This window comes from Pan troglodytes, chromosome 1 (genome assembly GCF_028858775.2).
Source record: "Pan troglodytes isolate AG18354 chromosome 1, NHGRI_mPanTro3-v2.0_pri, whole genome shotgun sequence".
Taxonomy (NCBI): Eukaryota; Metazoa; Chordata; class Mammalia; order Primates; family Hominidae; genus Pan; species Pan troglodytes.
This window is the reverse complement of record NC_072398.2, coordinates 189,770,892-189,798,764: the sequence shown is the minus strand read 5'-3', so window position 1 is coordinate 189,798,764 and position 27,873 is coordinate 189,770,892. Positions and strand designations below refer to the sequence as shown.

Here is a 27,873-nt window from a genome sequence, read left to right as displayed (position 1 = left end):
CCCAATTTTATGGCACAATGCCCAGGGTGGGGTCTGGCCCTAGCGTGCTTCAGTTTTTCCTACCCATTCGATAAGGATGTTTCCTCAGTTGCCCCATGGGTAGGAATCTTTCAACTAGTCTCTGACTTTCTCTGAGAGAGAACTGATCCATGAATAGATATTTATTTGGTGCATTCATGGGTGGAGGGAGAGTCAGGAGTTTCCTATTCTGCCACATTGCTGACCCTACTATCAAGTACCTCCTTTCTAATAGATCATTTGCCACCAGCATTCTTACTGCTCTATTATTTCCTATCAATGAAAACCTAAAATAAACAAAACCTCATATCCTTCTCTTAATCCCACACATATCCCTCCTATTATATCCCTCTATTTCTTTGCTCTCCTTCACAGGAAAATTTAAGAGTTATCTGCAGTTATTGCCTCCTCACTACTTCACAGTTATTGCTACCTCACAGTTATTGCCTCCTCACTACCCCATACTATCTCCTCATTCAAATAGGGTGTGTCTGCTCACCACTCCATTAAGATTACTTCCAAATTCACATTTCCAGAACTGGATTCTTAGAATCCCACACACATTCACATAAACAACTACCTATAGGCCATCACTACATGGTTATCAATCAGATATTAAAAACTTAACATGACTAAAACAGAAGGCCATCCTCTGTCATCTTGTTACTTTTTGTCTTCCCCAACCCAGTAAATGGCACCTCCATCACTTATTTGCATAGAAATTATGCATAAGTTCAGCAGCATGGACTTCCACTTACCAAGGCCAATCTGGCGATGGCCACTGCTGAGTGCCCAATCTGCCAGTAGCAGAGATCAACATTGAACCCCTGATATGGCACTATTTCCCAGGGTGATCAGCCAGCTACCCAGTGGCTGGTTGATTACAATGGACTGCTTCCTTCATGGAAGGGACAGCATTTTGTCCAGCTGGAATAGACATTTACTCTGGATATTGATTTGCCTTCCCTGCATGCAATTCTACTGTCAAAACTACCAACTGCAGACTCACAAAATCCCTTATCCACCATTACAGACAGCACTGCTTCTGACCAAGAAGCCACACAAAGAAGTGTGGCAATAAGCTTATGCTCATGGAATTAATGATCTTAACATGCATCATCCTGAAGCAGCTGGCTTGACAGAACTATGGAATGGCCTTGTGGTAAAACCCTGTCTACATTAAAAATTAAAAAAAAAAAAAGATGCAGTTACAGTGCCAGCTAGGTGACAGTACTTTTACTGTCATCCAACAGCTGTATAATATACATTATTTTCATAAGCACATGAAGCATTCTCCAAATTAGACCATAAGTAAATCTCATCAAATTTAAGAGAACTGAAATCATATCAAGTATCATTTCAGACCACAATGGAATAAAAATAGAAACCAATAACAAGAGGAACTTTCAAAATTGTAGAAAAAGAAACAAATTAAACATGTTTCTGAATAACCAATGGGTCAATGAAGAAATTAAGGAGAAAATTTTAAAGTTTCTTGAAACAAATGAAAATAGAAACATAACATACCCAAGCCCATGGGATACAGCAAAAGCAATATTAAGAGGAAAGATGGCTGGGCGCAGTGGCTCACGCCTGTAATCCCAGCACTTTGGGAGGGTGAGACAGAAGTATCACTTGAGCCCAGGACTTCAAGACCAACCTGGGCAACATGGCAAGACCCCATCTCTACAAAAAATACAAAAAGTTAGCCAGGATGGAGGCACATGCCTGTGGTCCCAAATACTTGGAGGCTGAGGTGGGAGGATCTTTTGAGAGGTTAAGGCTGCAGTGAGCCATGTTCATACCACTGCACTCCAGCCTGGGCGACAGAGCAAGACTCCATCTCAAAAAAAAAAAAAAAAAAAAAAACGCTGTACCAAAAAATTCTTAGAACTGATAAACAAATTCAGGAAAGCTGCAGGACACAAAATCAACATATAAAAATCAGTAGCACTGAACCAACAATGAACTAGTAAAAAAGAAATCAAGAAAGTAATCTCATTTACAATAGCTATAAAAAAAACCCTACGAATAAATTTATCCAAGGAGGTGAAAGATCTCTACAAGGGAAACTACAGAACATTGATGCAAGAAATGGAAGAGGACACCAAAAAATAGAAAGATATCTCATGTTCATGGATTGGAAGGCTTAATATTGTTAAAATGACCATACTACCAAAAGTCATCTATAGATTCAATGCAATCCCTATCAAAATACCAATGACATTCTTCACAAGAATAGAAAAAAAAAAACCCTAAAATTTGTATGGAACCATTAAAGTCTCTGAATAGCCAAAGCAAACCTGAGCAAAAAAGAACAAAGCTGGAGGCATCACATTACTGGATTTCAAAATATATTACAAAGATAAGGTAAACAAAACACCACAGTACTGGCATAAGAACACACATATATACCAATGGAACCCAGAATAGAGAACCCACAAATAAATCCATGTATTTACAGCCAACTGATTTTTGAGAAAGGCATCAAGAACATTCACTGGGGAAGGGACAGTCTCCTCAATAAATAGTGCTGGGAAAACTGGATATCCATATGCAGAAAAATAAAACTAGACCCCTATCTCTCATCATGTACAAAAATCAACTAAAAACAGATCAAGACTTAAATGAAGGCCTGAAACTATAAAACTACTAGAAAAAAAATGTAGGAGAAATGCTTCAAGACATTGATCTGCGCAAAGATTTTATGGAGAAGACCTCAAAAGCATAGGCAACAAAAGCAAAATTACACAATTAGACATCACGAGATTATATCAAACTAAAAAGCTTCTGCACAGCAAAGGAAACAATCAACAGAGGGAAAAGAGTACAGAATGGGAGAAATATATGTAAGCTATTCATCCAATAAGGGATTAATATCCAGAACATGCAGGGAGCTCAAACAACAGCAAAAAACAAAAAACTCCCCCCCAAAACACAAAACAACAAATAATCTGATTTAAACATAAACAAAATGAGCTGAATAGGTATCTCTCAAAAGAAGACATAGAAATGGCTAACAGGTATATGAAAAATGCTCAACATCACTAATCATCAGGGAAATGCAAATCAAAACCACAATGAAATATCATCTTACCCTAGTTACAGTGGCTACTAGTAAAAAGACAAAAATAAATGCTGACAAAAATGTGGAGAAAGGGGAACTCTTATTCACTGTTGGTGGTATTGTAAATTAGTACAGCTATTATGGAAAACAGGATGAAGGTTCCTCAAAAATCTGAAAAGAATACTACCATATGATCCAGCAATTCCAATACTGGGTATATATCCATAGGAAAGGAAATCAGTATGTCGAAGAGTTATCTGCACTCCCATGTTCATTGCAGCACTATTCATAATAGTCAAGATATGGGATCAACCAAAGTGTCCATCATTAGATAAATAAAGAAAATATGGTATATATAAATAATGGGATACTATTTAGCTATAAAAATAATGAAATTTTGTAATTTGTGGCAACATGGATTAGCTTGTAGAACATCAGGTTAATGAAATAAGCCAGGCACAGAAAGAAATACCACATGTTTTTGGTCATATGTGGAAGCTAAAAAAGTTGACCTCATAGTAGACAGAATAGTGGTTACTAAAGGGAAGGAAGGGGAGGTAGGCGGACAAATATAAAAGTACAGCTAAATAAAAGAAATAAGTTATAGTGTTCTATAGCACTATAGAGTGACTATAATTAATGAGAACTTATTATGTATTTTCAAATAGCAAGAAGAGCATATTTCTGAATGCTCCCAACACAAATAAATGATTAATGTTTGAAGGGATTGATATACTAATTACCAATTCGATCATTACACATTGTGTACATGTATTGAAATATCACACTGTACCCAATAAATATGTACAATTATGTTTCAATTAAAAAATAATAACAGACAAAACCAAAAAAGTCTCCAATTTTTTTTTTTTTTTTTTTAAAGACTGCCACCCAGCTACTCTGGGCTCCTCGTGCCTCTGAGTCAACAGGTAAAGAGGGAGTTGTGGTGTTGTTGGCTGAGGTGATTCATCTGGACTATCAAGGAGAAACTGAACTACTACTCCACAATGGAAGAATTGAAGAGTATGTCTACAGTACAGGAGATACCTTAGGGTGTTTCTCAGTATTACTCCACGTTGTGATTAGGGCCAATGGATAACTACAAAAATGCAATCCAGGCAGAACTACAAATGGGCCAAACCTTTGGGTCACCCTGCTGGGTAAAGAATCATGAGGTTCTTGCAGAAGGCAAAAAAGAAAAAAAAAATTGAATAGATAAGTTATAAATACCAGCAATAACCATGTGACCAGTTACAGAAACAAGAACTGTAATTGTTCTAAGTATTTTCTCCTTATTTCATTATGAATGTTTGTGTGTATATACACACATATTAAGCAAATATCTTTGCTTTCTTTCCTGTCTTGTTTTATCATGTAACAAAAGTTGTATTGACTTTATATCAATATCTAAGTATTGTTAATTTTACATCATAATATTTAAGTTACAGGCTATCAGGAGAAGAGTAAACATCACTGAAGAACTTCACTCCCCTGGGGAAGGGGCTAGTGTGTTTTCGGTTGTATGCAGGATAGCTTTTTATGTTAGGTAGAATAATGACCTTGTTACTGTCTTCATTTGGAGATCAAGTATGGCTTAAGGAAATACATATGGATGCCGAGTTGAAAACGAGTACTTGTGATGGTTAACTTTATGTGTCAACTTAACTGGGCTAAGGGACGCCCAAATAGCTGGTAAACATTATTTCTGAGTGTATCTGTGGTGGTATTTATTGAAGAGATTAACATTTGAATCAGCAGACTGAGTAAAGATTGCCCTCACCAATGTGTGTGGGCATTATCCAATCCACTGAGGGTCCAAATAGCACAAAAAGGTGAAGGAAGAGTGAATTATCTCGTTTCTTGAGCTAGGACATCCATCTTCTCCTGCCCTTGGACACTGGAGCTCCTAGTTCTTGAGCCTCACTGGAGGCTCTCTGCCTTCCCCACTGGTTTTCAGGTCTTTGGCATTGAAGGAGGAGTTACACCATCAGCTCCCTGATTCTCAGGTCTTTGGACTCAGACTAAATTATGGCACCAGCTTACAGATAGTATATCATGGGATTTCTCAGCCTCTATAATCCTGTGAGCCAATTTCCACAATAAATCTCTCTCTTTACCTACCTACACAGCTCCCATTGTTTCTGTTTTGGGGGAGAACCCTAATACTAGGTCAGAGTGAGTATTTTAAAACATAAAACAGATAAGGTCATTTCTCTCCTGAAGGACCTCCAATAGCTTCATACTCAGTTAAGGGCGCTTTACAAAGCCATGTGTGATTGGACTCATGCCACCTCTCTAATCTTATGTGTTATGACTTCTCCCTTTTCTATTACATTGCAGCAACATTGGCCAGTGTCCCACTCCAAGTGTTTGCCTTCTCTCCTGGTTTTTACATCCCCTGTCTTTCTAGTAGCCTGCTATGCTTGTTTTCCTCTGAATCATCAGTAAAGATTAAAAACTAGATTAGGCTTTAAAATTACTGACAAATATATTAGGGGATCATGATTAATTTTATGTTTAAAAATTTTCATAATTAGAAAACATATATTCTTAAAAATTAAATATACAATATATATTCCATTTATATACTAGTTTTTAGTACTCTATTGCTTAAGTAAAGGTGAGCTACCAGTATACACAAAATTGGTTCAAGGAAGCCACAACAAATAGAAACCAGGCTGAAAGATCAACAGTAAAACAATATTCAAAAGCAACCAATGCAATTTAGAAAAATTAGTCTAGCCTGGGCAACAGAGCAAGACTTGTCTCAAAACAAACAAACAAACAAACAAAAAGATGGAAAGAAAGAGGAGAAAAGAGGAAGTATTCCAGTAAAGAAAACAAAATCCGGGGGGTGGCGCCAAGATGGCCGAATAGGAACAGCTCCAGTCTACAGCTCCCAGCATGAGCGACGCAGAAGACCGGTGATTTCTGCATTTCCAACTGAGGTACCGGGTTCATCTCACAGGGGAGTGTCAGACAGTGGGTGCAAGACAGTGGGTGCAGCGCACTGAGCATGAGCCGAAGCAGGGCGAGGCATCGCCTCACCTGGGAAGTGCAAGGGGTCAGGGAATTCCCTTTCCTAGTCAAAGAAAGGGGTGACAGACGGCACCTGGAAAATCGGGTCACTCCCATCCTAATACTGCGCTTTTCCAATGGTCTTAGCAAACGGCACACCAGGAGATTATATCCCGTGCCTGGCTCGGAGGGTCCTATGCCCATGGAGCCTCGCTCATTGCTAGCACAGCAGTCTGAGATCAAACTGCAAGGTGGCAGCGAGGCTGGGGGAGGGGCGCCCGCCATTGCTGAGGCTTGAGTAAGTAAAAAAAGGGGCCAGGAAGCTCGAACTGGGTGGAGCCTACCGCAGCTCAAGGAGGCCTGCCTGCCTCTGTAGACTCCACCTCTCAGGGCAGGGCATAGCCAAACAAAAGGCAGCAGAATCCTCTGCAGACTTAAATGTCCGTCTGACAGCTTTGAAGAGAGTAGTGGTTCTCCCAGCTCACAGCTGGAAATCTGAGAATGGACAGACTGCCTCCTCAAGTAGGTCCCTGACACCCAAGTAGCCTAACTGGGAGGCACCCCCCAGTAGGGGCAGACTGACACCTCACATGGCCAGGTACTCCTCTGAGACAAAACTTCCAGAGGAACAATCAGGCAGCAACATTTGCTGTTCACCAATATCCGCTGTTCTGCAGCCTCCGCTGCTGATACCCAGGCAAACAGGGTCTGGAGTGGACCTCCAGCAAACTCCAATAGACCTGCAGCTGAGGGTCCTGACTGTTAGAAGGAAAACTAACAAACAGAAAGGACATCCACACCAAAACCCCATCTGTACGTCACCATCATCAAAGACTAAAGGTAGATAAAACCACAAAGATGGGGAAAAAACAGAGCAGAAAAACTGGAAACTCTAAAAATCAGAGCGCCTCTCCTCCTCCAAAGGAACACAGCTCCCCACCAGCAATGGAACAAAGCTGGACAGAGAATGACTTTGATGAGTTGAGAGAAGAAGGCTTCAGACGATCAAACTACTCCGAGCTAAAGGAGGAAGTTCGAACCCATGGCAAAGAAGTTAAAAACCTTGAAAAAAATTAGACGAATGGCTAACTAGAATAACCAATGCAGAGAAGTCCTTAAAGGACCTGATGGAGCTGAAAACCATGGCATGAGAACTACGTGACGAATGCACAAGCCTCAGTAGCCGATTCGATCAACTGGAAGAAAGGGTACCAGTGATGGAAAATCAAATGAATGAAATGAAGTCAGAAGACAAGTTTAGAGAAAAAAGAATAAAAAGAAACAAACACAGCCTCCAAGAAATATGGGACTATGTGAAAAGACCAAATCTACGTCTGATTGGTGTACCTGAAAGTGATGGGGAGAATGGAACCAAGTTGGAAAACACTCTTCAGGATATTATCCAGGAGAACTTCCCCAATTAGCAAGGCAGGCCAGCATTCAAATTCAGGAAATACAGAGAATGCCACAAACATACTCCTCGAGAAGAGCAACTCCAAGACACATAATTGTCAGATTCACCAAAGCTGAAATGAAGGAAAAATTGTTAATGGCAGCCAGAGAGAAAGGTTGGGTTATCCACAAAGGGAAGCCCATCAGACTAACAGCTGTTCTCTCGGCAGAAACTCCACAAGCCAGAAGAGAGCAGGGACCAATATTCAACATTCTTAAAGAAAAGAATTTTCAACGCAGAATTTCATATCCAGCCAAACTAAGCTTCATAAGTGAAGGAGAAATAAAATCCTTTACAGACAAGCAAATGCTGAGAGATTTTGTCACCACCAGGACTGCCCTAAAAGAGCTCCTGAAGGAAGCACTAAACACGGAAAGGAACAACCGGCACCAGCCACTGCAAAAACATGCCAAATTGTAAAGACCATCGAGGCTAGGAAGAAACTGCATCAACTAACGAGCAAAATAACCAGCTAACATCATAATGACAGGATCAAATTCACACATAACAGTATTAACCTTAAATGTAAATGGGCTAAATGCTCCAAGTAAAAGACACAGACTGGCAAATTGGATAAAGAGTCAAGACCCATCAGTGTGCTGTATTCAGGAGACCCATCTCACATGCAGAGACACACATAGGCTCAAAATAAAGGGATGGAGGAAGATCTACCGAGCAAATGAAAAACAAAAAAAGGCAGCGGTTGCAATCCTAGTCTCTGATAAAACAGACTTTAAACCAACAAAGATCAAAAGAGACAAAGAAGGCCATTACATAATAGTAAAGGGTTCAATTCAACAAGAAGAGCTAACTATCCTAAATATATATGCACCCAATACAGGAGCACCGAGATTCATAAAGCAAGTCCTTAGAGACCTACAAAGAGACTTAGACTCCCACACAATAATAATGGGAGACTTTAACACCCCACTGTCAACATTAGACAGATCAACAAGACAGAAAGTTAACAAGGATATCCAGGAATTGAGCTCAGCTCTACACCAAGCAGACCTAACAGACATCTGCAGAACTCCCCACCCCAAATCAACAGAATATACGTTCTTCTCAGCACCACACCGCACTTATTCCAAAATTGACCACATAGTTAGAAGTAAAGCACTCCTCAGCAAATGTAAAAGATCAGAAATTATAACAAACTGTCTCTCAGACCACAGTGCAATCAAACAAGAACTCAGGATTAAGAAACTCACTCAAAACCGCTCAACTACATGGAAACTGAACAACCTGCTCCTGAATGACTACTGGGTACATAACGAAATGAAGGCAGAAATAAAGATGTTCTTTGAAACCAATGAGAACAAAGACACAACATACCAGAATCTCTGGGACACATTCAAAGCAGTATGTAGAGGGAAATTTACAGCACTAAATGCCCACAAGAGACAGCAGGAAAGATCCAAAATTAAAAGAACTAGAGAAAGCAAGAGCAAACACATTCAAAAGTTAGCAGAAGGCAAGAAATAACTAACATCAGAGCAGAACTGAAGGAAATAGAGACACAAAAAACCCTTCAAAAAAATCAATGAATCCAGGAGCTGGTTTTTTGAAAAGATCAACAAAATGGATAGACCGCTAGCAAAACTAATAAGAAAAGAGAGAAGAATCAACTAGATGCAATAAAAAATGATAAAGGGGATATCACCACCAATCCTGCAAAAACACAAACTACCATCAGAGAATACTATAAACACCTCTACGCAAATAAACTAGGATATCTAGAAGAAATGGATAAATTCCTCGACACATACACCCTCCCAAGACTAAACCAGGAAGAAGTTGAATCTCTGAATAGACCAATAACAGGCTCTGAAATTGAGGCGATAATTAATAGCTTACCAACGAAAAAAAGTCCTGAACCAGATGGATTCACAGCCGAATTCTACCAGATGTACAAGGAGGACCTGGTACCATTCCTTCTGAAACTACTCCAATCAACAGAAAAAGAAGGAATCCTCCCTAACTCATTTTATGAGGCCAGCATCATCCTGATACCAAAGCCTGGCAGAGACACAACAAAAAAAGAGAATTTTAGACCAATATCCCTGATGAATATTGATGCAAAAATCCTCAATAAAACACTGGCAAACCGAATCCAGCAGCACATCAAAAAGCTTATCCACTATGATCAAGTGGGCTTCATCCCTGGGATGCAAGGCTGGTTCAACATATGCAAATCAATAAATGTAATCCAGCATATAAACAGAACCAACGACAAAAACCATATGATTATCTCAATAGATGCAGAAAAGGCCTTTGACAAAATTCAACAACCCTTCATGCTAAAAACTCTCAATAAATTAGGTATTGATGGGACATATCTCAAAATAGTAAGAGCTATCTATGACAAACCCACAGCCAATATCATACTGAATGGGCCAACACTGGAAGCATTCCCTTTGAAAACTGGCACAAGACAGGGATGCCCTCTCTCACCACTCCTATTCAACATAGTGTTGGAAGTTGTGGCCAGGGCAATCAGACAGGAGAAGGAAATAAAGGGTATTCAATTAGGAAAAGAGGAAGTCAAATTGTCCCTGTTTGCAGACGACATGATTGTATATCTAGAAAACCCCATCGTTAAGCTGATAGGCAACTTCAGCAAAGTCTCAGGATAGAAAATCGATGTGCAAAAATCAAAAGCATTCTTATACACCAATAACAGACAAACAGAGAGCCAAATCATGAGTGAACTCCCATTCACAATTGCTTCAAAGAGAATAAAATACCTAGGAATCCAACTTACAAGGGACGTGAAGGACCTTTTTAAGGAGAACTACAAACCACTGCTCAAGGAAATAAAAGAGGACACAAACAAATGGAAGAACATTCCATGCTCATGGGTAGGAAGAATCAATATCATGAAAATGGCCATACTGCCCAAGGTAATTTATAGATTCAATGCCATCCCCAACAAGCTACCAATGACTTTCTTCACAGAATTGGAAAAAACTACCTTAAAGTTCACATGGAACCAAAAAAGAGCCCACATTGCCAAGTCAATCCTAAGCCAAAAGAACAAACCTGGAGGCATCACGCTACCTGACTTCAAATGATACTACAAGGCTACAGTAACCAAAACAGCATGGTAGTGATACCAAAACAGAGATATAGACCAATGGAACAGAATAGAGCCCTCAGAAATAACGCCGCATATCTACAACCATCTGATCTTTGGCAAATCTGACAAAAATAAGAAATGGGGAAACGATTCCCTATTTAATAAATGGTGCTGGGAAAACTGGCTAGCCATATGTAGAAACCTGAAACTGGATCCCTTCCTTACACCTTATACAAAAATTAATTCAAGATGGATTAAAGACTTAAATGTTAGACCTAAACCCATAAAAACCCTAGAAGAAAACCTAGGCAATACCATTCGGGACACAGGCATGGGCTAGGACTTCATGTCTAAAACACCAAAAGCAATGGCAACAAAAGCCAAAATTGACAAATGGGATCTAATTAAACTAAAGAGCTTCTGCACAGCAAAAGAAACTACCATCAGAGTGAACAGGCAACCTACAGAATGGGAGAAAATTTTTGCAATCTACTCATCTGACAAAGGGTTAGTATCCAGAATCAACAATGAACTCAAACAAATTTACAAGAAAAAAACAAACAACCCCATCAAAAAGTGGGCCAAGGATATGAACAGACACTTCTCAAAAGAAGACATTTATGCAGCCAAAAGACACATGAAAAAATGCTCATCATCACTGGCCATCAGAAAAATGCAAATTAAAACCACAATGAGATACCATCTCACACCAGTTAGAATGGCAATCATTAAAAAGTCAGGAAACAACAGGTGCTGGAGCGGATGTGGAGAAACAGGAACACTTTTACACTGTTGGTGGGACTGTAAACTAGTTCAACCCTTGTGGAAGTCAGTGTGGCGATTCCTCAGGGATCTAGAACTAGAAATACCATTTGACCCAGCCATCCCACTACTGGGCATATACCCAAAGGATTATAAATCGTGCTGCTATAAAGACACATGCACACGTATGTTTATTGTGGCACTATTCACAATAGCAAAGACTTGGAACCAACCCAAATGTCCATCAATGATAGACTGGATTAAGAAAATGTGGCACATATACACCATGGAATACTATGCAGCCATAAAAAATGATGAGTTCATGTCCTTTGTAGGGACATGGATGAAGCTGGAAACCATCGTCCTCAACAAACTATCGCAAGGACAAAAAACCAAACACCGCATGTTCTCACTCATAGGTGGGAATTGAACAATGAGAACACATGGACACAGGAAGGGGAACATCACACACCGGGGCCTGTTGTGGGATGGGGGGAGAGGGGAGGGATAGCATTAGGAGATATACCTAATGTTGAATGACGAGTTAATGGGTGCAGCATACCAACATGGCACATGTATACATATGTAACTAACCTGCACGTTGTGCACATATACCCTAAAACTTAAAGTATAATAATAAAAAAGAAAACAAAATCCATACTCAATTATGCAGCAAAATGAACAAAATAACAAACAGTTAAGGGCAGAAAGGCATCAAATAGTTCAGAAAGTTCGGTGGCCCATGCCTGTTATCCCAGTACTTTGGGAGGCCAAGGCAGGAAGATTCATTGAGCCCAGGAGTTCGAGAACAGTCTCAGCAACATAGTGAGACCTCGTCTCTACAAAAAAATTAAAAAATTAGCTAGGCGTGGAACCTGTGATTTCAGCTACTCAAGGGGCTGCGATGGGAGGATTGCTTGAGCCCAGGAAGTCCAGGCTTCAGTGAGCCAGGATTACGTCATTGCATTCCAGCCTGGGGAACAGAGCAAGACTCTGTCTTAAAAACAAAAAAAGACAAAAACAAACAAAAAAAAACAATGAAAAAGGAACTTCTAGGAAGAAATAGACTCTTGGTACAAACTACTGAAACATGGAAAGCAGCACTAAAGAAAAAGAAACAAATGCATTACAAAATGTGTAATTTTTAAGTACTGCCATAAACTACTCAGTGAATCAGGTAACTGTCCCTGAATCAGGCAACTGTCCCAAAATAAAGAGAATACAGCATCTGATAGAATTCTACACATTAAAAAAGGAGCTAGTCACCTATCAATTTTTCAAAGTGTTCTAAGAATAATGGCCATGTTTCAGAGTATATTATAATACATAGGTACTATTTAATAATCAGTTTATATCTTTCTTCTCTGGCAGTCCCTATTCCAGTTAACATAACAAATCAGAAACCTGTAATCCCTCTTGCCCTCCAAATCCAACTGGTTATCCAATTCTGTCAGTTGTATCTCTAAAATAACCATCTCTCTTTAATCTCCCCTGCCCCATTCAGAGTTTAGGATTTCATTATCTCTCACGTTGACCAATAAAAACAGTTATTTAATTCCTTTGTTCTCACTGTTTTCCAATCATACATCAGCATTATTTTTCTAAAATACAAATAAGATAAAACATGTCACTACCCCATTTAAAACTCTTCAAGGATCAATCCCTAAACTGTATCCAAACATATACTCTTTCCAAGCTCATACAACTGTAAACTGCATCCAAACTCATACTCTTTCATACCTCTGGACCTTCCCCTTTTCTCTATTTGGGAAATTCCTATTTATTCCTCACAGTCCAGGACAAATATTATTTTGTAACAGCTTTCTGGTGACAGCCCTAAGCAAAGTAGTAGTGCCACCTCCTACATTTATGCCTGTCAGAGTGTCAGAGCTAAATAATCTTAAGCCAATCAGTATTCCTAGAGTTTGGCACACAGCAAGCAGTCAAAAGAAAAAAAAAAGTTGCCTTTTTACTAAATGCAGAAAGTTATGCAATGAGAGAAAAATTACCCATATTAAAAAGTCAGTATTTCAATGCACACTCATCAAAACAACTGTGACACAGAGAATGATACCTAGAAGTCACATGGTAAGATATCAATTATTCATATTAATAAACAATAACTGAAAACAGATCATTTAAAACTGCAGATAATATGTCATTTATATTTAGTTTTAGAATGTATTATTTTTTCTACTACAGATTTACCAGTTCAGTCATGCTTTACCTAAGCTAACATTAAAAATGAACTTACCATTTTTAATGGGTACAGTTTCAGTTCTGCAAGATGAAAAAAGTTCTAGAGATTGATGGTGGTGATGGGTGCACAACAATGTGAATGTCTTTAGTGTCACTGAACTGTACACTAAAATATTATTAAAATGGTAAATTCTTTGTTATGTATACTTCTTGAAATTAATTAATTTTAAAAAATAAACTTGCATTCCTGGGATGTCAGGGTCAGGGGAGGCTCAGAGGTTGCTGCACTGATTCCATTTCAGATTCAACTAATACTTACCATTACTATATATACCAGGCCGAGTGTCAGGCATTTTCATATATTCCATCTCAGGTATTATCAATAACTTTTTACAGATGAAAAATGTAGGGCTCAATAAGTTAAACTATGCCATACAGGCAAAGAACTGATCAGGAAACAGCAATGAAAGATATGTAATAGTCCACAAAGGGAGTAAATCTGACAATTAAAAAACTGAATTGAAATAATGCTCTAAATCCTGCTTATGTTTAGATTCATTCATTCAACAAATATTTATTACCACTGTTTGTCAGTCATTATTCTAGGCACTGGAGATATATCACTAACAAATCAGATAAAAGACCCCTGTTCTAGCTTACATGCTACTGGAATGCTCAGCAGGGATTTCACAAAATGTAGTCTTTTGATTGGAGGCATTCGACAAAGCATTCACTACAGGGAAGCAGATGTCAGAGAGAGACTTTCTGGCAATGAGTATTGTCCTGTGGAGGATTGGTTATACACTAAAATGTACAAGCAGAAAGGCTGAATGACCACTTTTCACCAAAGATGCTGAAACTTTTCCAAGCTGAGAGAAAATTCACAGGTGTAAAGGGAGATAACTAGATAAACTTCTAAGACCCTATTCAGCCTTGAAATTCTTTCACTAAGCATCAAACAATATTATGGGAGCTGAGATATTATAGTAGCAACTATCTATATCTTATGTGTGTATTTGTGTTTGATCACATGTATATCTTAATTATGAACTATTTGTCAGTAAAGATTATGTCTTATTCTCCTTACTATCTCACATATCTAGGTCAATAAAATGAATCAATGAATGCAATATTATGGGTTTAAAGAGAGTAGCTTCCTCTTAAATCTTGTTCAATTTGACATTTAAATTCCATTTCCAACTTACTATTTTCAAAATAACACTCTTAAAATCTTTGATATTTCCATACTGAAACTGCATTTATTCATGCTTCAAACGAAAAATTCATTGACTACCTAAGTTCCAGCCCTGTGCTAGGTAATAAGGATTAAAAAAACAACAAGGCACCCTCTCTTAGTCTAGAAGACAGAGAGTTACATAAGTGTGATAAAGTGTTATAACCTCCCTAGTAGCTGGAACTACAGGCTCACACCGCCACGACTGGCTACTCTTCTGTATTCTTTGTAGAGATGGGGTTTTGCCATGTTGCCCAGGCTGGTCTCCAATTCCTGGGCTCAAGCAATTGGCCCACTTTAGCCTCCCAAAATGCCGGGATTACAGGTGTGAGCCCCCATGCCCCTTCTTCTTTTTACCTTTCTAAATGTGGCTACTACAAAACTTTAAACTACATAAGTGGCTTGCATTGTATTTCTGTTGGACACAGTGAACAAATTCATTAAATAATAGTTTCCTTTCTTAATAATTATTTCTCATGTAGCCAAACTGTTACAGATTTTTTTTTTTTTTTTGAGATGGAGTTTTGCTCTTGTTGCCCAGGCTGGAGTGCAATGGTGAGATCTCGGCTTACAGCAACCTCCGCCTCCCGGGTTCAAGCAATTCTCCTGTCTCAGCCTCCCAAGTAGCTGGGATTACAGGCATGAGCCACCATGCCCACCAGTTTTGTATTTTTAGTAGAAATGGGGTTTCTCCATGTTGGTCTCGAACTCCTGACTTCAGGTGATCCACCCACCTTGGCTTCCCAGAGTGTTGGAATTACAGGCATGAGCCACCGAGAAATATTTTTAAGTATTTAAAAAGCAAAACTTCAGACCTCCTCTCCCAATCTGGAAAATTCATGCCAATGACAAAAATGACATCATGGCTATAAAGAAAAGGATAACGAGTAGTCTAATTATTCGTGAGGAATTCCTTAAAGCCAGTCCTTGCTAGGTCTCTTAATCCCTCTTACCTCCACGATAGGGTAAAAAGATACTTACCATTAGGCTGCATAGTCAATGGACTAAAAACCGGTCTAGGGGTTAAGAAGTTTGGGATTTATCCCTGGATCCACCAATACCTTGCTCTGACTTCTGACAAGTCAGTTTCTTTGTATGCTAATTTCTCCATCTGTAAAAAAGGTAGGTGGGGAGGAAGGAGAAGAACATTTATTACCTGTAAAGTACTGAGATCTCTAATTATTAACAATTAGGCTACATTATAAGAAAAGTAGGAAATTTAGATACAGATTTTTTGCTATTAGAATATCTTGGAGTTGCAAAGTACCTTACAGCAAGTACCACAGGTTGAATTTAATTAAGCCTCTATATTCACAGAAATAAAGAATACAGATATTTGCTACATTTGGTCCCATTCAAATACTAAATTTAGTTTCCAGCTAACCAGGTTAAGCCAGAATATCAAAAGACACTAAAAACCCATTAACATGGTATTACGGGCTGAACTGTGTCTCCCCCAAATTCATACGTTAAAGCCCTAACCCCCAATGTGACTACATTTGGAGACAGGGCATTTAAGGAGGTAATTAAGGTTAAATAAAGTCATACAGGTGAGGCCCTAATCTGATATAATTGGTTTCTTTAAAACAAAAGGATGAGACATGAGAGATATCTCTTTCTCTCACATAGAGAAAAATGCTACATGAGGACTCAGAGAGAAGGTGTCATCTATAAGCTAAGGAGAAAGACCTCATCTCTAGCCTCTGCCGCTAGCATCCTGACACTGAACTTCCAGTCCCCAGAACTTTGAGGATATAAATTTCTATTGTTTAAGCCACTCAGTCTGTGGTATTCTGTTATGGCACCCCAAGCACATGATCACAGGACAAATGGGACTGTAGCAATTCTTTGGGAGTACCTCAGTTCCCCTAAAGAACTTTCACTCTTTTATTACAGTCGGAGTGGGAGTAAAGTAGAACAAAAACAAAGTAAAAACAAAACAAAAAATACTGAATTTGACGTTAAAATTTTACCCTGATCTGAATCTCCTCTATTTTGCCTTAATGTTTATTTTCCCTTTAAGACGTTAGGCAGGTAACATGGCCAGACACGGTGGCTCACGTCTGTAGTCCCAGCACTTTGAAAGGCTGAGGCTGACGGATGCTTGAGGTCAGGAGTTCGAGACCAGCCTGGCCAACATGGCGAAACCCCATCTCTACTAAAAATACAAAAATTAGCCAAGCATGGCGGCACATGCTTGTAATCCCGGCTACTCGAGAGGCTGAGGCATCAGAATCACTGGAACCCAGGAGGCGGAGGTTGCAGTGAGCTGAGATCATGCCACTGCACTCCAACCTGGGCGACAGAGTGAGACTTGGTCAAAAAAAAAAAAAAACCCAAAAAACAAAAAGACTTTAGGCTGTAACTTAACTGAATCTCAGTTTTCTTATTAGTAAAATGGGAATAATAATCCCAATGCTACTTGCTTCACTGGGCTGCTGTAAATAACAAATGAAAAAATGGCTTTGAAAGTGCTTAATGGCTGGGTGTGGTGGCTCACACTTGTAAAGAGGTTAAGGCAGGAGGACCACCTGTAATCCCAGTATTTTAGGAGGCTGAAGTGGGGGGGAATCGCCTGAACTCAAGAGTTCGAGACCAGCCTGGACAACACAGTGAGACCCCCATCTCTAGGAGTTTGAGACTCAGAAACATGGTGAAACCCTGTCTCTACAAAAAAATATATAAAAATTAGCCAGGTGTGGTGGTGTGTGCACCTATAGTTCCAGCTACTTGGGAGGTTAAGGCAGGAGGATCACCTGAGCTCAGGAGGTCGAGGCTGCAGTGAGCTATGGTCATACCACTGCACTCCAGCCTGGGCAACAGAAACACTGTCTCAAAATAAATAAATAAATAAAAATAAACAAAATAAAATTTATGGTAGTATAATCTTCTTGGAGGACGTGAAAATTCTTGTATTTATTCCAAAAGATAGTAATGGCACTAAGGGGCTGGAATAAGAACAGTAACGTGAATCCTCAAAATGCATGTTCAGAGCCCTGAAACATTAAGAGATTAGTCTTAGGAACACCCTAGAAAATATATCCTCTTCAATTTCTAAGAAAAGAGCACAAGAGCATAGACTACTAATATCCAAAGCAGTGCCTCCAGAGTAGCTGGGATTATAGGCATGTGCCGCCATGCTTGGCTAATTTTTGTATTTTTAGTAGAGATGGGGTTTCGCCATGTTGGCCAGGCTGGTCTCGAACTCCTGACCTCAAGAATCTGCCAGCCTCAGCCTCTCAAAATTTAATGCAATGATGGAAATGTTCAATATTCCTGTTGTCCAATGGGTAGCCACTAGCCACATGTGGCTATTTAGGACTTGAAATGTAGCTAGTGCAAACTGAGTGCATTTTTAATTGTATTTAATTTTTATTAAATTTACATTTAATTAGACATACATGGTTGTGGCTACTCATTGCATAGTGCAGATCTGGAGAATGTAATGACTCCATATTTCTGGAAGTCGTTGAAAGAAGTATAATAGGTAGTAGAAGGATCTGTAAGGCTATGGTAGTATCCTTTCAAAATGTAATAAAACAATCACAACAGGCCACCCCTTGAAGCAAGGAAAAGTAGAATTCTTCATATATTAAGATACAATTAAAAACTTAGTTACAAATTATCACCTGTATAGTAATAACATTCAAATTATTAATATATAACTATCATTTTAAGTGTTTACTACATGCCAGATATTGTGTTAAGTATTTCAAAGAACAGGAAGAGAGGAATACTTCCCCTAGAAATGGAAACTGGAAAACAGAAAAAAGATGCATCAAACATACTTCTGAAAATTCAATAAGAAAAGACAGAACTCTCCGTTTTAGATAAATCATAATACTATGCCAATATGCAGAGAAATCAAAATGGAAAAGCTGTGAGCAGAACATCTACTCACTGTGGTGATGAAGGACAAGCTACAGGGAGGCAGGAGACAGAGGATTCATCTGTGATGTGCCACTGATCAGCCACTCTCTCATTAACAAGTTTTTTTTATTGTTGTTGTTACTTTGTTTTGAGACGGAGTTTCACTCTGGTTGCTCAGGCTGGAGTGCAGTGGCATGATGTTGGCTCACTGCAACCTCTGCCTCGCGGGTTCCAGCGATTCTCCTGCCTCAGCCTCCTGAGTAGCTGGGATTAGAGGTGCCTGCCACCAAGCCTGGCTAATTTTTTGTATTTTTAGTAGAGACAGGGTTTCATCATGTTGGCCAGGTTGGTCTTGAACTCCTGACCTCAGGTGATCCACCCGCCTCGGCCTCCCAAAGTGCTGGGATTACAAGGCACGAGCCACCGCGCCCAGCCGAGTATTTCCAGCACATCTCAGCTGATTCTCTGTCTCCAGCTCTCCTTCATTTACTTTTACTTTATTAGGAGATAACTATGATGAGATGTAATATTCTTCTGGAATGATCCACCAGAAGAAGGGGGAGGAAGGAAACTGGCCAATCTCTTTCTCAAAGAAAGCAATAAATCCTGTCTCCTCCATGTAGCAGAGGTGAACAAAGAAGATGGAGCATATCTCTTTGGTGTCCCCCTGCTCCACTTGCTTTGTAGTACCTATACATCTTTGTGTATGCACAGAGAAGAACCCATGAGAACACCAGTATTTCCTTTAACAAGTAATGCAGCTAGCAATAAGTGGCTAATGAAAATGCCATGACTTCCTTTGTCCTACAGGCAGTCCTAGTATTCTTTAGCTATGTATAATGTTTACCCTTTCCAGAAACTTGCAGAGGTGTGAGGCAGAGCATAAGAGAAGCTAATGCTTTTTGGAATGCTTCTGGCTCATGCTTCTTGAACAGAGAAGAAGTTCAGTGGTTCCTATAGTGCCACTTCATAGTTCCTAGCAGACATATATGGATCTGATGTCATTAAATAAGCAATGCATCAGCATCATCATTATTCCAGTCAATATTTGGAATAAAGACGATGACAGTCCTGGATGCTCCATTCTTGCCAGTCCAAACATATCAGAAGTAGGATTTTATGTTTAATTCTAGGTCCTATATTTTGAATGAGATACAAATGCACAATCTCATTTAAAGTAAAGCAACAAGAAGAGTGAGAATTTAAGAAACTAGGGAAGGTTAACTAGAAGGAAAGACTCAGGGGAAACATGAGAGCTGTTTGCAAATATCTGGAGGGATTTCATGTAGGAGAGAGATGAGATTTGCTCTACTTCTTAAATATTACCCCAAGGGAGAGAATTAGAACCAGTGGGTGGAAGCTATAGGTAGATAGACTTCAGCACATTATTAGGAAGAACTTTCTGCCAGTCAGAGCTCTGTATCCAAAAGTGGGATAAGCTCTCTGGGAAGGAGAGGCATGAATTTGCCATCACTAAGGATGTGAAAGCAGAGGTAAAATAACCTATTGGTGAAGATACTAAATCATTAGGAGGAAGAGGGAGGCTGGACTGGGTAACCTTTAAAGTTCCTTCCAAATCTGAGACTTCAAATCTGAGTCCTGGTTTTTATAAACAACACTGTGCAAGTTTAGGTTTTGTAGCATGGACAGTGTGTGTGTGCATGTATGTATGTGTGTATACAAATATATACAATACCAACTTTCTTTCTGAAGCCTTACAGAAGTGTGATATGGGGACAGAAGACATAACAACAGCATCATCACCACCATCATCTTTTTTCTCTTCTGCGTCTCCATCTACCATTTACTGGCACTGTGGTAGGCACTTTACATACCTTACATACCTAAGGTATCTTTTAAGTTAGTTAGTTTTTAAGAGACAGGGTCTCACCCTGTTGCTCAGGCTGGAGTACAGTGGCATGATCATAGTTCACTGCAGCCTCAAACTCCTGGACTCATGCAATCCTCCTACCTCAGCCTTCTGAGTGGCTAGGATTACTGGTGTGCATCAATGCGCCTGGCTAACTTTTTTATTTTTTGTAGAGGCGAGGTCTCACTATGTTATCCAGGCTGGTCTTGAACTCCTGGCCTCAAGCAATCCTCCTGTCTTGGCCTCCCAAAGTGCTGGGATTACAGGTGTGAGTTACCATGCCTGGCCCCCTTTTAAGTTCTATCATATTGCAGGTTTATGGGCAAGGCCCAGCTCAATTATTTCCACTGTAGCTACTACAACATAACTTGGCTGAAATCTCTTCCTTCTTTGAAATAATGAACAATGTGTGTCTGCTTTATTTTACACAGTAAATATACTACTGACAAGTTAAGTGTAAATGAAATTTTTTATTAAAATTAAGTATATTTGAACATACCAAAATGGCTAGTTAAAAGCAATCTTTATAAAAATAAGTCCAAGGTTCACTGCAAAGTAATCTGCTCTATAAATTTAGATTTCATATATTGGATTTTCTCCTATACCATTTTATCCTCTATTCAAGCCAACCATGTCAAAGTCACATTGTGGTCTTTTCCTTTGTGCTTACCACTCTGCTGGTATAAACACAGAACTATAGATTTGGAAGAAATGTTGAAAGTCATTTAGTTTAATGTCTCCTCCTCCTTCCATCTCCAATCCTACCATCTCTAGCCAATGTTTGCATTTGGTATACTTCTATTGGCAAAATTTTCATAGTGCATATGTATTACTTTAACATGCATACAATATATATGTATTTTTTTAAAAAATTGTCCAAAGGGGTAAATATTTACCATAGCAATCATACAGGGTTGGACAGGAACCAGTCCTCTTAGGGAGACAGAATGAGAGAGAATGGTGTGTGCTATGACTTGACACCTCCACCAATTATAATACACTTGGGATACTAAGGTGTGTATATTTTTGTGGGAAGGTTGAATGCCCCTTACCTCCTTGAAAGTCACTGCTAATCTATATCTCAATTGGATATACCAGCTCTTCAAGTATTTTAGGACAGCTTTCATGTGTGCAAGGAAAAGTTAATTGCTTTCTGGTTTCATCAAGGTTAAACGCAATGACTGACTATATAACGTATCTTACTGTATGACTATATAACATGTCTTAAGTATCTGCTTCCTTGCCCTGCCCATTCTGCCTAATCCATAGTATACTCTTCTAATTGGAAACCCTGCCTTCCATCATTACTCTTTTATTGTCTGTTCATTTTCTCTTTACCATGTTGGGATAGCACATTTCCCAATTACTTGGACTAAGTACCTTACTCCAAGCTTAAAAGTATTTTTACCAAATATCTCCAGATTTCCCCTTCTCTATTATGAAGACTCTGCAGACTGACAGCCTGGGTTCAGACTTGGTTCTATCACTTACCAGTTGTATTAACTTGACCAAGTTAACTTAGCCTCCTGTGCCTGAGTTTCCTCCGCAGCAAAATAAAGACAATAATAGCAATTATCTCATTTAGTTGTTGAGAGGATTAAATAGGAGACACACACACACACACACACACACCACTTAGAACAGTACCTGGCACATAGTAAACACTCAGTCAATGTTAATTTATGTTGCTGCTTCCTTTTCCTTCATCATCATCCTTTGCTACTATTTAGGAAACTATTTTGCTGCAGGCCCGGAGTGTTTACTTCAAAATTTCTTTCCATTAGATTTGTGTTCCCTCTTTCTCAATCCAAACATTCTTGACATTTAATCTCTTCAGCATAGGTCTCTCTGACAAACTGGATTGGAGTGGAGCTTTCTTACCTAGCATACCTACTACTATGGCTTGTTTTCATTGCATTATGATGCACACTTATGCTTCACCAATTCACATTCCTTTTCTTTTCATATCCAAAGCCCGCTCCTAGAGCAGGGGTTGCAAACTTTTTCTGTAAAGGGCCAGATGGCAAATATTTTCAGTTTTACAGGACATATGGTCTCTGTTGCAACTGCTCAACTCTGTTATCATAGCATTAAGGCAGACATATAATACACTAACAAATGAACATGGCTATGTTCCAGTAAAACTTTACTTACAAAAAACTGGTGGCAGATAGATTTGGCCTGTGGGCCATAGATTGCCAACTACTAACCTAGAGGAATCCTTCCCTAAATAACTCAACCTGGCTCTGATCATTCCATTATTCTACCTCAAGCATACACTATATCGTTTTACATATATCTATGTGTTTTTAGGTATTTTTGTGTGGTCAGTCTCCCACTTAGAATACTGTACATACAGATCCTTATAAGGAAAGAACTGCAGCTCTTATTTTATTCATTAAACAAAATACATCTGAGCTGAGTAACAAAATCTAAGCCTAGTAGTAACATGTTAAAGACACAAAGACAAATAAGTGTAAGTCCCTGTTCATGCTCACAAAGAACTCACAGATTAGTAGGAAAGATAGCAATTCAAATATACAATCATCGTGTGATTTTTGCTATACAGAGATTTGCTATAAAAAGTGCTCTGGGAAAACAGAAGGGAATGATTAACTTTGCCAGGGGTTGGGGAGGGTTGAGGAAAGCTTCATGGAGGAGATGAAGTTGAGCTAGGATTATCCGAAGAAAGACAAATAGGCATTTCAGGCATTCTTCCTAATTATGTGGAATTGAACATAGAAATGGAAATGGACAATGTGTTTGGACAATGCTAGCCATTTATTACAGATGAAAAGGGACAAAGTAAGCTACAGGGACAGATGACAGAAACTGAATGAGCTGAGGCTAGAAAAGTAGAAATGAGGCACCTTGTAAAGAATTTTGCTTGCTATACTAAGCCAATGGTATATTATATATTGAGGACTCTGGTATCATCCCAAGATTATATGTTAGATATTGAAGGTCAAGATCTGAATTATTTATCATACTTAACATCCATAAAGGGGTTTTAACACTTTTTCATAGACTTTTATATACATTATTTCCAATGTTCATACAGCTTGCATACTACATGTCTACTAAATTCTGATACTGATTACGAACTTACAATGTAGTGGAAAGGTTAAGACTTAGAGGCAAAAGATCTGGGCTTTATCTTACAGCTATTAGTTACAGGATTTTGAATAAGTCTCTTAGCCCATTATTGTTTCTATAAAACAGGATTAATAACAGTACTCTACACATACTTTTAAGTAGTGTAGTTTGCACATTATAAAGGCACACATAATTTGTAAAAATTGCAGAATAAAATGTCAAGAAAGGGGAAGTTTTTTCATTTGCTCTGTTTTTTGTGACACATATATTCATACACAGCCTAATAGAGGATAACTGTCTATTTCTACTATGTATAAATACAGGTTCTGACCTTTTCAAGGATCTGATTTTTGCATGGTTCAGCTATATCAAATAGGAAATCATTCTTCCTTAGTACGATGTAGAAATCTAAAAGCGAAAGATAGAAAAAAATAGAAATATGAACTACTGTAGATCAAAGAAGATATGCAGTGAAATTAGATTTCATCAGAGGAAGCCAGAAGGCTGGTTATCCAGACAGGGCTTCTCAAGGGCAGCAATTTGGTTAAGTTTCCAATTTCCAGGATACTTTCCTCAGCTTTATGAGTTCAGAACCCTGATTCTGTTAAAAATGGAACAGACTCTTTCGGATAGAGCTATAGGTCATTACACAATAATAGGTAAACTAGAATGTTAATTTATTAATTTACTGTGAGAAATATAACCGCCTAAAATATTTACTGGTACATGACCAGGGCCATTTGACTTTAAAGGTGCATCTACACAGGAACCAAATGAGAATCAGATTTCTTGGGCAGTGTGGAACCAGAGTAAGAAACTGTTTGTCTAACTCAGAAGTTTGCAAACCTTTTCTATGAAGAGCCAGATAGGCTGGGCATGGTGGCTCATGCCTATAATCCCAGCACTTTGGGAGGCCGAGGTGGGTGGATCGGGAGTTCAAGTCCAGCCTGACCAACATGGAGAAACCCTATCTCTACTAAAAATACAAAATTAGCTGCGCTTGGTGGCACATGCCTGTAATCCCACCTACCGGGCAGGCTGAGGCAGGAGAATTGCTTGAACCTGGGAGGTGGTGGTTGTGGTGAGCTAAGATCATTACCATTGCACTCTAGCCCGGGCAACAAGATTTAAACTCTCTCTCAAAAAAAAAAAAAAAAAAAAAGGCCAGATAATAAATATTTGCAGCTTACCAGGCCGTGTGGCCTCTACTGAAACATGAAAGTAGCCATAGATAATATCAATCATACAGAAATGAATGGGCATGGCTGTGTTTCAATAAAACTTTAATTTCAAAAACAGCCCTTAAGAATGCAAAAATCCTCAACAAAATACTAGCAAACAAAATTTAGTAGCATAGTAAGAGCACACACAATTACCAAGTGAGGTTTATTCCCAGAATATAAGGATGGTTCAACATATGAAAATCAATTAATGTAATATACCATAAATAGAATGAAGTAAAAAAAAAAAAAAGGCACATGGTAATGTCAATGTAGAGAAAGCATTTGACAAAATTTAATGTGCTTTATAATGAAAATACACAATAAACTAAGAATAGAAGGGAACTTCTTCAACATAATAAAGGCCATATATAAAAAACTCACAGCTAATATTATACTCAATGGTGAAAGACTGAAAGCTTTTCCCCTAAGATTAGGAATAGGGCAAAGATAGCCACTTTCACCATTTCTATTAAACATAGTACTGGAAGTTCTAGCTAAAGTAATTAGGCAAGAAAAAGGAATTAAAGGCATTCAGATTTGAAAGGAAGAAGTAAAATGATCTCTGTTTGCTGATGATATACTCTTATATGTAGGAAACTCTACAGATTCCACAAAAAAGCTGTTAGAGCTAATAAATGAATTCAGCAAAGTTGCGGGATACAAAGTCACACACAAAGTTTAGTTGCATTTCTATATGCTAGCAATGAACAGTGTGCAAAGAAAATTAAGAAAATAATTCCATTTAAATAGTATCAAAAAGAATAAAATATTTAGGAATAAATTTAACTAACACGGCTAAAGACTTGTACACTGAAAACTACAAAATATTGCAGAAAGAAATTAAAGAAGATGTAAGTAAATGAAAAGATACTCTGTTCTGTGTTCATGGACTGAAAGACTAATATTGTTAAGATGGCAATACTATCCAAAGCAATCTACAGATTCAACACAATCCCTATCAAAATCCAAACGGCATTTTTGCACAAACAGAAAAAGTTGTCCTAAAATTCACAAAGAATCTTAAAGGATTTCAAATAGCTCAAACAATCTTGAAAAAAAGAACAAAGTTAGAAAACTTACACTTTCTAATTCCAAAACGTACTACAAAGCTACAGTAATCAAAATAGTATAGTATTGGCATAAGGATAGATAAGCAGACCAATGTAATAGAACAGAGAGCTCAAAAATAGTTAATTTTCAATAAAAGTCCCAAGACCATTTAATGGGAAAAGGACACTCTTCAACAAACAGGTCTGGGAAAACTGAATATCCAGATGCAGGAGAATGAAGTTGAATACTTACCTTATACCATATACAAAAAAATTAACTCAAAATTTATCAATGACCTAAATAAATGTAAGAGCTAAAACTATAAAACTCTTAGAAGAAAACATAGGGGAAAATCTTTAACATTTTAGATTTGGCAATGACTATAGGATATGACAGATAAAACACAGGCAACAAAACAGAAAACAGATAAACTGGACTTCACCAAAATGAAAAACTGTTGTGCATCAAAAGATCCTATCATCAGAGTGAAAAGACAGTCCACAGAATCGGAGACAATACTTGCAAATCATGTTTGTAGTCTGTCGATATCCAAAATATACACGGAACTCCTATAATTCAACAACAAGAAGAACAAAAAACCTAAACAACCCAATTCAAAAATGGGCAAAAGACAATTCTCCAAAGAGGATATACAGATGGCCAATAACCACATGAAAAGATGCTCAGCATCAATAATCACTAAAGAAATGCAAAAATACCTACAATGATATACTACTTCACACTTATTAGTATGGCTGTTATGAAAAAAGAAAAATAACAAGTGCTGGTGAGGATATGGGAAAATTGCAACCATCATGCATTGCTGGTGGGAATGTAAAATGGTATAGCTGCTGTGGAAAATGGTTGGCAGTTCTTCAAAAAGTCAAATGTGGAATTATCATATGATCCAGCAATTCTACCCCTAGTTATATACCTGAAAGAACTGAAAGCAGGGATTCAAACACACCTGTACACCAATGTTCATAGCAGCATGATTCACAATAGCCAAAAGTGGAAAACAATCTAAGTGTCCATCAACAGATGACTGGATAAACAAAACATGGTATACACATACAATGGAAAACTCAGCCATAAAAAGGAATGCAATTCTGATAAATGCTACAACATGGACGAACCTTCAAGGCACTGTGCTAAGTGAAACTGGCCAGACACAAAAGGACAACTACTGTATGATTCTACTTACAGGACGAACCTATAATAGGTAAATTTATAGAGATGGAAAGTTAAATAAGGGTTACCAGGGAACTGGTGGAGAGAGGAGAGTTATATTTAATGGGTATAGAATTTCTATTTGGGATGATTAAAAAAAATTCTAGGGATGGATAATGGTGCAGGCTACACACACTATAAATGTACTTAATGTCTTAAGATGGTAAACTTTAAGTTTATGTATATTTTGCCACAATTAAAAAAAAACAGGCAACAGGTGGATGTGCATCAGTGTTTGAAAGCCTCATTCAACCGTCTTGCAAAAGGAACACAAAGAGCTTCATGGGGACTTTCAAGAAATCCAATCTTGAGCCACAGAATTCCTTTTCCTAGGTAGTCCTAGATGTAGTCCTCTATCAACTTTCTTTATGACTTCCTGTTTAACATGTTTCCAAACTGTTCATCTTCTAATAAACATATTCCTTTTCGGGATAATGTTACTATCTATACATAGCATGCAGTACAGATGGGCTTTGGGCTTGAATACTAACTTTGTCACTAGCTATGTAAACTTGGACAGGTTACTATGTGTCTCTGGACCTCAATTTCTACATCTTTAAAATGGAAGTAATAGTGCCTACCCCAAGGTTAGGAAATGTTCAATGTCATGATCTATTTTCATGAATTAATGTAAGTAAGTGTCTGATATATAGAGGGTGCTGCCTCAGCCCCTCAACACTTTGTCATATTACTGATCGCTGATG

General features: G+C 38.4%; 1 protein-coding gene across 50 annotated transcripts in view; it reads right to left on the bottom strand.

The window, feature by feature from the left end:
- Nucleotides 1-27,873, bottom strand: part of SCMH1 (Scm polycomb group protein homolog 1) — a 214,383-nt gene that overhangs the window by 143,146 nt on the left and 43,364 nt on the right. For 43 of the 50 annotated variants that reach the window (XM_063781937.1, XM_063781955.1, XM_063782043.1 and 40 more), the window contains one exon: nucleotides 15,812-15,941. Coding sequence is in view for 5 of the 50 variants with exons in the window: in XM_063781944.1 (XP_063638014.1) it covers nucleotides 15,812-15,824 (13 nt within the window). In the remaining 45 variants the exon portion in view is untranslated. Of the gene's footprint in view, nucleotides 1-15,811; nucleotides 15,942-23,997; nucleotides 24,075-27,873 lie in introns of all 50 variants that reach the window. The other 7 variants (XM_063781942.1, XM_063781958.1, XM_063781987.1 and 4 more) reach the window with 1 other exon arrangement.